The sequence below is a fragment of the Lycium barbarum genome, chromosome 9, assembly GCF_019175385.1.
Source record: "Lycium barbarum isolate Lr01 chromosome 9, ASM1917538v2, whole genome shotgun sequence".
Lineage (NCBI taxonomy): Eukaryota > Viridiplantae > Streptophyta > Magnoliopsida > Solanales > Solanaceae > Lycium > Lycium barbarum.
The window spans coordinates 98,258,942-98,267,835 of NC_083345.1; the positions used below are offsets into that span (position 1 = coordinate 98,258,942).

Sequence of the window (8,894 nt, forward strand, 5' to 3'; positions counted from 1 at the left end):
TAACTATTTCTAATTAACAATTGATAATTAATTAGACCGCTAATTAGCACATTAACACATAAAATTAGATAACTAATTAGCACATAACATTATAAAACTAATTAGCAAATAAAATTAGATTAACACATAAAATTAGATAACTAATTAGCAAATTAATTAACATGGATTAACAATTTTACAAATAAATAAATTAACAAATAAATAATTAACAAATAAAGATATTATTAGGAGATTAGTATATTTTCCTATAATCAAACAATAAAAAAAAATAAAGATTAACATATCATTATCGAATAATTAACAATTAGCTAATCAAACAATTAACAAATAATTAAATATTAACATATCATTAATAAATAATTAAATTAGCTAATCAAAAAATTAACAAATTTAAAAAAAAAAACGAAAAAATGCACTGGACAACCCTATTGCGCGCTGTTTTTTGGCGTAATATTTTGTTTTTTCCAAATCCGCAACTATCAAACATTAATCATGCTGAGGATAATAATATATTTAACAATGTAATAGAAAATTCATAGTAAAATACCTAGATTAAAGGTTGCTTTTGAGTTTTTGAAATCGAGTTCTACGCCGCTTTATTAGGAAATCCCAGCTTCGAAACTTGTTCCTTGACTTAAATATATCAAGAATATTGACTTTCGGGTTAAAAAATAACACGAAAACGACGTTTTTGGAAGGTGGGACCTCGGCCTTTTCTTGTTAATGGCGGTTTTCTCTTTAAAAAAATGGTGGGGGACCGATCAGGTGGGGAAGATGGTGGGCCGTTCTATTAAATGCCTTTTGTGCACTAATTTAGTGCGCTAAAGATACTTTTATCACTTTTTTTTTTGCCGTTGTTTTGATCCACAAACTCACTTTTTGAGTCATTTAAATCGCAGAGTCCTAGTTAAGTGGACTCGCTGAGTTCTTTGCTTAACCAATAATAGCCCAGACGAGAGTTACGAGATTCTTGTGTATTGCAAGCCGAGAATCATGATTTTGATACAGAGATGAGAAACTTTATTTTCTTTCTATATTTCTAAACTTGGGAATATATCAGTATAGGATAGTATACCACACCCATTACTCCAGAATGTTTGATACATTTACATAAATAATGTATTATATTATTTACCATATTTTATAGGGAAACGGGTCAAATGTACCTTCAAGTATGATTTATAGTTTAAATTTGTCCTCTCCGTCAAAATTTGAGATCAAATTTGCCCTCTACTTTAGGATACTTAATAAATTTGCCCTTATATGGATGAAAGTCTGACTTGGACTCCACAACACAAAAAAATTAGCTACGTCGGATCCACATAGGCTTCACGTAGACTCCCAATCCCAATTCTCTTTTGAAAATGCCCCTGCAACATTTGTTTTGTCATAGTGAAGGTTTCTTCATGAACTCTTCAGAGCATTTTTGAACAGAGGAAAATATTTTTTCTCATAATACATTCCTAAACGTATACCGAAAGTAAGATCAGAAAAGCTATGATCCTGCAAAAGTGATAACAAGACATAAAAATAAATTTGTGCAGTTAAGCTTTGAAAATTCATTTTCAGTTCTCTTCAACAAAAATCCATTTTCAGTTCTCTTCAATAGTTTTTGAGAGGTTTTGATAAGGAGGCGACAACAATGAGGCCCCATTTGTCCATAGATACAAAAAAAAAAAAAAACACTTTTTTTGGAATTTGGGAGTTGGAGTTGTGTTTGGCCATAATTTTTGAAATTGTAGTTTTTGGTGAAATGTAGTTGTAAAAAAGTAAAAAAAGTGATTTTTTTTAAAAAAATAAGTTTTTTGAGTTTTTGGTATTCCATAACACAGCTTCAAGTTATATTCAAAATTTTCATGGCCAAACGCTGATTCCGGAAAAAAGTGAAAAAGATTTCTAGAAAAAAGTGAATAATTTTTATGGTCAAACGACACCTGAGTTAAGTTAGCTCCTTCGAAGTTCACTTAAGATAGATGTCATGTTCAAGAAAGTTTTGCCGGTCAGATAAATTCTATGTTTCTGGAGAGAACAACGAATCCTTAGTCGTATTAAACATTTGTTGTTGCTGCTGCATAAATTTTTCTTACATGCCTCCTATCTTATCACATGCATTATGTGTGCACCTCGATGCGATTAAAACTCCGTCTTTTCACATTACTAAATGGTGCCTTAGTATCAGCAATTAGGGGTGGGCGTTCGGTTCTTCGGTTCGATTTTTTTGGTTTCGAATTTTTGAAAGTAGACACCGTACACCGAACCGAACTAATTCAGTTCGATTTCGATTTTCTAATTCGGTTCTTTTGGCTATTTTCAGCTTGTAAAATGTTGTTTCTTTTCAATAAAAAAATGAAATATTTTATGTTTTTTTGATTCAAAATGGGCTCTTTCAATTCATCGGAGATTTAAATAGAACATATCATTTTAGTTGTCGCTTCATTAAACCTAGCAGTGCTACACAGTACACCCCTGCACCATCTCTTTCGGCTCCACAGACTATTTCGGTTCAATATAAATATGTGGCACAAATGAGTATATCACTAAAGGCCTGTTAAACATTTATCAGATGCACACCTGATGGACTTGCATCTTATCAAGAAAATCATGAATTCATCACAGCGTATGATATATATTTAAGAACGTGAACAAGGAAGAGCAGTTAAAAAGAATTCAATCATTATCTAGAAAATCATGAAATCATCACAACATAGCGCCTGAGATTCCGAGTGTTATAAAAAAAAATTGTATTATGTAGTAATTCTTCGGTTAAACCGAAGAATCGGTGAACCGAACACCGAATTTGTTATATAAAAAAATCGAAATCTAACCGAAAAATCGAAATAAAAAATTGAATTAATTCGGTTCGGTCTGATTTTTCGATTTTCGGTGTTTATGCCTAGCCCTACAGCAATAGTCTAGACGGGTTAAGAGAATTGAGATTGGAGAACGGGTTAAAAAGAGAATTGGGTTTGAAATTCTAACGTGGAGCTTATGTGGATCCGACGTGGCTAATTTTTTTGTGTTATGGAGTCCAAGTCAGACTTCAATCCATATAAGGGTAAATTTATCAAGTATCCTAACGGGGAGGGCAAATTTGATCCCAAATTTTGATGGAGAGAACAAATTTGATCCCAAACTTTAATGAAGAGCAAATTTAAACTATAAACCATACTTGGAGGGTAAATTTGAACTTTTCCTTATTTTATAAATGTCTCAAGGATAATATGTGATTAAGTATAGTTAGATTTGTTAATACTGTGATTTTCTTAGATATAAACTGCTATTTCTTCAATAATAACTATTAATGGAAAATATAAAACAAGTTAGTATTAGAACTTTTTTGAGTGGTCAAGTGAAATTTTATTCTTGTAAAGTCAAATTAATTTGCTTTGGCAGACAGAGCCGCGTGTGTAAGTTTTCATAGCAAACCAATGGGGAGGGGGCACCTACAGCGTGTAATCCAATGGAGCGTTGAGGGAGCACGTGACTGTTGTTTCAATCCATTGGCTCGAAGACATGTATCCATTGATTGGCTTACGCGTCATTGTTCTTATCCATTTCACTGCCTTTACCTACCTATTGCACATTCTAGCAATGTTTGGTAATTAAAAGAAAAAGGAAAAACAAAGTGGATTAACCCGAGAAATAAAATTAATGCGTTATCCCACTCCTGGAAACCAAGTGCGCAGAACCTGCTCATAATATCCATCACACTTTACCATCACCAATCTTGTTCATCAAAACAATGGGGACTTCAACCCTAAATCCCAATGCTCCGATCTTCATTCCCTCAGAATATCGTGAAGTGGAGGACTTTTCTGACCACTGGTGGGACCTAGTCCACACTTCTCCATGGTTCCGACTTTACTGGCTTCGTGAATGCTTCTCCGATCCCGACATCGACACTTATGATCCTCTTCTCCCTCATATCGATTTTGTCTCCAACGATTTCAAGAGTACGAGTCCGTTTGGATTGGCTTATAAGTTATTTATAAGTTGTTTTCAGTTTTTTTGAGTGTTTGGCTGACCAGTTTAAAATCATTTTGTGTTTAAAATAAGTTAAAAAAAATAATTGGGTCCATCTGATTTAGTTTATCTAAGCAGCCTATAAGCGGTTAAACAAAAAAAAAAAAGTTAATCTCAACTTATTTTTTTTAGCTTATAAGTTATTTGCAGTTTATAGGCATAAGCCCATCCAACCAGACTCTAAGTTCTTCCTCATTATTATTATTATTCCCTCTGTTCATTTTTGACCAAGTAATTAATTCTAATATGATAAGTTTATTATTCCTTCTTCTTATGTTACTTGTCATATTTTTCTTTTACACCGTCTTTTAAGTTTTCACTGATTTACCCTTAATTCTCTTTAATAAATATACACTCTATTTATGTGTCTTATATGTATTAATTACCTTTAAACATAATAAATGTCATGAACAAAATGAAAAAAATTTAGTTAATTTTATTTTGATTTTGTAAATTGACAAATATTGTAGGATGAATATTTTTAGTAATGTTGAAACTGATATGAGACGGAGAGAGTATATCACTCTTGGAAAATAATAAATTCAATATTTTGAGAAAGATTTATAGTTAATAATAAAAATAAATTACGAATTAAGTAATAAATTTTGGTTTGATTTATCAACCGGACAAGTAAAAGTGAACGAGCAAATAACTACTAAAACAGTCTTCTTACAAATTTACCTAATAGATTCTGATGATATTTTTGTTTGTGTGATTAGAAGATGAGAATAAGGAGGAGTTGATCACTTTGGGGGTGTTGAAATGGAACAAGTCACGAATTGCTGCTGAAATTCCAAGGTACGGGAAGCAGGTGCCCAAAATCGTGAACGTTAAGGTAAGCCCTAGGCATATTCAGCAGCCAAGATAAGAGCAATTAATCACATCTCGGAAGCACCTCACTCACTGAGTTAATTAGCTAGCCAGTTGGTGTACATAGAGCTCATTTGGATTGACTTATAAGTTGCTTATAAGCTGTTTTCAGCTTTTTTGAGTGTTTGGCTGGTCAGCTTAAAGTTATTTTGTGCTTAAAATAAGTTCAAAAAAATAATTGAGTCCGTTTGACTTAGCTTATCTAAAGCAATAAAAAAAAATAAGTTAGATCATCTCAATTTTTTTTTTTTAGCTTATAAGCTGTTTGTAGCTTATAAACATAAGCGCATCCAAACAGGCTCACAGTGACATGTAGCTTTATTTTCCCGTTAGTAGCTTGTTTAAGTTTTCAGTGGGCCTTTTGAGGTTTATTTTAGCATCAAAACTTTGTTTTATATCTTGCACTTTCTAGTTTCTACCTTGCTTTTCCAATAAATGCCAGAACATAGCAGAAAAATATGCACAATGGAGCAAATGTTACTCCCTGAGCCCCGTATTAGTTGTCACAGTCATTAAAATTACTTACTCCCTCTAGATTAAAAAGAGTGTCCACTTAATTATTTGCACAATCCTTAACAAAATATTAATTCCTAGAAAAAAAAATATAGGTAATTTGTCTAAACTGTCAATTTGTCTAATTTTTTTTAATTAAATAGGTATTAAAATTTGATCACATAGCATTTAATAGAAAAAATTTAGAAAATTTTCTTACAAGTGAATTCTCTTTTTGATTCAAAAAAATAGGCTAAGGCCACCTCCAATCTTGCATCATTTTTTGCACCAAATGCTATTTTGGTGTAAACAATAGTGTTTTGAAGCTCCAACCTTGCACTATTTTGGTGCATGAATAATATTGCACCAAATTTGGTGCAACACTATTCATTGCACCATTATTATGCATTAATAATTTATTATTATTTTTTTATTATATAACACTTTTAATTTAACATATTATAAATTTTAATTTTTACATTTAGATTCCTAATATACCTATTCATCTACACCATTACTATTCATTAATATTTTTTTTTATTATATAACACTTTTAATTTAATATATTATAAATTTTAATTTATAATTTTAGATTCCTAATATACCTAATTATTTTTTATGTAATATCTTATAATATTAATTTTACATCTTAATTTTGGAGTGTAAGTTTTATAAATTAATTTTCGTATATATTATTTTATATAAAATTGTAAGTTAACGAATATGATCACCAACAGGTAACGATGTTGCAAGGCTTCTTCACATCGGAGAGCAACGTGGTTTCCCAGGAATGCTAGGTAGTCTAGATTGCATGCATTGGAGATGGAAAAATTGTCCAACAGCATGGGCTGGACAATATGCAGGTCGTAGTGGATCCCCAACAACAATTCTTGAAGCGGATCCCCAACAACAATTCTTGAAGCTGTAGTTGATTATGACCTTTGGATATGGCAGGCATATTTTGGTATGCCCGGCACCAATAATGACATTAATGTTTTAGAATCGTCACATCTGTTTTCCAATCTTGCTAAAGGTATTGCTCCTCTCACCCATTATGTTATTCAAGGAAATGAATATGATGTGAGTTATTATTTAGCTGACTGTATATATCCAAAATGGTCTACAATTGTGCAAACCATTCATGAGCCACAATCTCAAAAGAAGAAATATTTCGACGACGAAACAAGAATCATGTCGAAAAGATGTTGAACGTGCATTCGGAGTTTTGCAATTATTGCAGGGCTGTCGCGTTTTTGGAGAAAAGAAGTGCTACATGATATATTGACATCATGTATTATACTGCACAACATGATAATCGAGGATGAGCGTGATCTTAATGCACCAATTCAAGATGCTTGGGAAGGTGCAACTCCAACAATAGAAATGGTAGTAGATGAAAATTATCGATTTGAATAATTTTTAGCTCGACACAAAAAAATTAAGAACAAAGATGCTCATTTTGCACTTCGTAATGCATTAATAGAGCGTTTATGGGAGCAACGTACTAATCATGGAAGTTGAATATTTATGTAGAAATTAAAATAAATTCTACCTTAATGTAATAGTATTTATTTAATTATATTTTATCAATGATTTCACTTTTATTTGAATTATCCATTAATATGTATAGCGTATAATATTTGCTTACAATTTATATTATTTAAAATTTTATGATATAAAATAATTTTATATTAAATGATTATATAACAAAGGATTATGAATTACATGGGATGAATATGTAAAAAAGAAAAAAAAGGATTTTTTTATGAAATTAAAAATAAAATTTAAGTAAAAAAAATGATATAATATAAAAGAGAGAAGAATATAAAAAGAATATTTTTTTTTTGTGCAAAAAATGGTGCAATGAGTTGGAGTTAATTTGCACCATTTTAGTGCAAAAAATGGTGCAATGGGTTGGAGATGCCCTAAGTGGACCTTCCACTTTTTTTTATCCAGAGGGAGTATTTTACAAAATCAAGATAAAATTAATTATTTTATCTCATTTTATCCTTATATTACGTGTTTTTATAATCTATATTGTTGGAGAGAGATAAAGGTAAAATAGTAAAAATACAAAACTCTAATACAAATACTGTGATTAGTACCTTAGATATCAGATTTTGGTTGATCAGTCGGGATTTAGAATGTAGAAGTACTTCCAAAATCTCCGCGACAGGAGCAATATAATAAGAATACATAAAGATCAAACCAGGACAACTTGTAATAAGTTGATACTCTTATAATATGAAATTGCAAGGTCGTCTTACACTCTCCAATAAAGCAGTGGCTCACTGGCTTATTAACTATTAACTTGATTGTTGATCCCAGTTGATTGCTTGTTTCCCTATCTTGTGAAGAACTTTGATGACCTCTTCAGTTGTCACATTTCCAGTTACTGTCACTTTATTTAGTTGTGTATCCACATCATACGTTTCAATATCTGCCACACATCCAATTGGAAAAAAAAATTAAAAATATAGAATTTCGTAGATCATTTCTAGGGGTGGTTGAAGAAAATTTTAGGAATTTGAAGATGTAAGAAGACTTGTCATACCTTCAATTTTCTTGATTGCCTTCAAGATTTTCTTGATGCATTCGTCACAGTGCAGACCTACTTTAAGCTCCACAACCTAATGTAAAGATGAAAAGCAAATCTCAAAAGTATTGTTTCAACAGAAATATTGGAAGTTTGATTTAAAAAACCTGCTAGACGAATGGTTTTGAGGTGTACTAACATTGGCCATTGTAGTTGCTACGTTTCAAAGCTTCTCAATATGCAGCTACCAAACAATCTTCCAAACTGATGCTAGTAGTAGTAGTAAAGAGAAGAATGAAGATATCAAATATGATGAATGATTTAATGTTTTGAGGAAAGTTGAAAATATTTAAAGAAAAGTAGTGGGGTATAAGATTCTTTTCTTTAAGTGATAGGGGATTATTTCACTTTGCCAAAAGCTCCTTTAAACCCCTTTTTCCCTCGACGCGTAGGCATTAGTCTTCCTTCATTCAGGGCCGTGAAAATTGACATTACCCTAATATCCTTGAAATGATAAACAGAACTATAGTATTATACATCATTCATCCGAATACGTTTGATATTTTTTGCAATTTTGAGACGCTAAATCAAATTAAAGTAATTCACATTTTTAAATTTTGACTTTGACTTTCCAAAACCACAAATGAAGTATTATAAATCGGAGAAGGGCCAAATATACCCCTGTACTATCGGAAAAGGGTTAAATATACCCCTCGTTATACTTTGGGTCCAAATATACCCCTGCCGTTATACTTTGGGTCCAAAAATACCCCTGACATTATACTTTGGCACAAATATACCCCTCATTTTAACGGAGAGACACGTGTCATCGTTCTATTGGTTTATTTTAAACTATTCCTTAATTAATTTTAATTCAATCCATAATCCGGTATCCACTTAAACGACCCATACCCATACCCGGTTCAATTAAAATCAACGCTTTGCTCCCTTCTTCTTAATGAAACCCGTCTTC

General features: G+C 31.6%; 2 protein-coding genes across 2 annotated transcripts; one reads left to right on the top strand and one right to left on the bottom strand.

Annotated features, from left to right (window-relative positions):
- The first annotated feature begins 3,569 nt into the window (after positions 1-3,569).
- LOC132609133 (protein EARLY RESPONSIVE TO DEHYDRATION 15-like) lies at positions 3,570-6,520 on the top strand. Its single transcript, XM_060322987.1, has 3 exons — positions 3,570-3,953; positions 4,743-4,858; positions 6,123-6,520. Exons 1-3 carry the CDS (start codon positions 3,743-3,745, stop codon positions 6,180-6,182), a joined length of 387 nt encoding a protein of 128 aa, XP_060178970.1. The 5' UTR covers positions 3,570-3,742; the 3' UTR covers positions 6,183-6,520.
- A 1,085-nt stretch (positions 6,521-7,605) lies between these two features.
- Positions 7,606-8,277, bottom strand: LOC132609134 (copper transport protein CCH). The gene is made up of 3 exons (XM_060322988.1): positions 8,121-8,277; positions 7,940-8,015; positions 7,606-7,825 (listed from the first exon to the last, which is right to left on the bottom strand). The coding sequence occupies exons 1-3, from the start codon at positions 8,127-8,129 to the stop codon at positions 7,692-7,694; spliced, it is 219 nt and encodes a 72-aa protein (XP_060178971.1). The 5' UTR covers positions 8,130-8,277; the 3' UTR covers positions 7,606-7,691.
- Between the last annotated feature and the right edge of the window lie 617 nt (positions 8,278-8,894).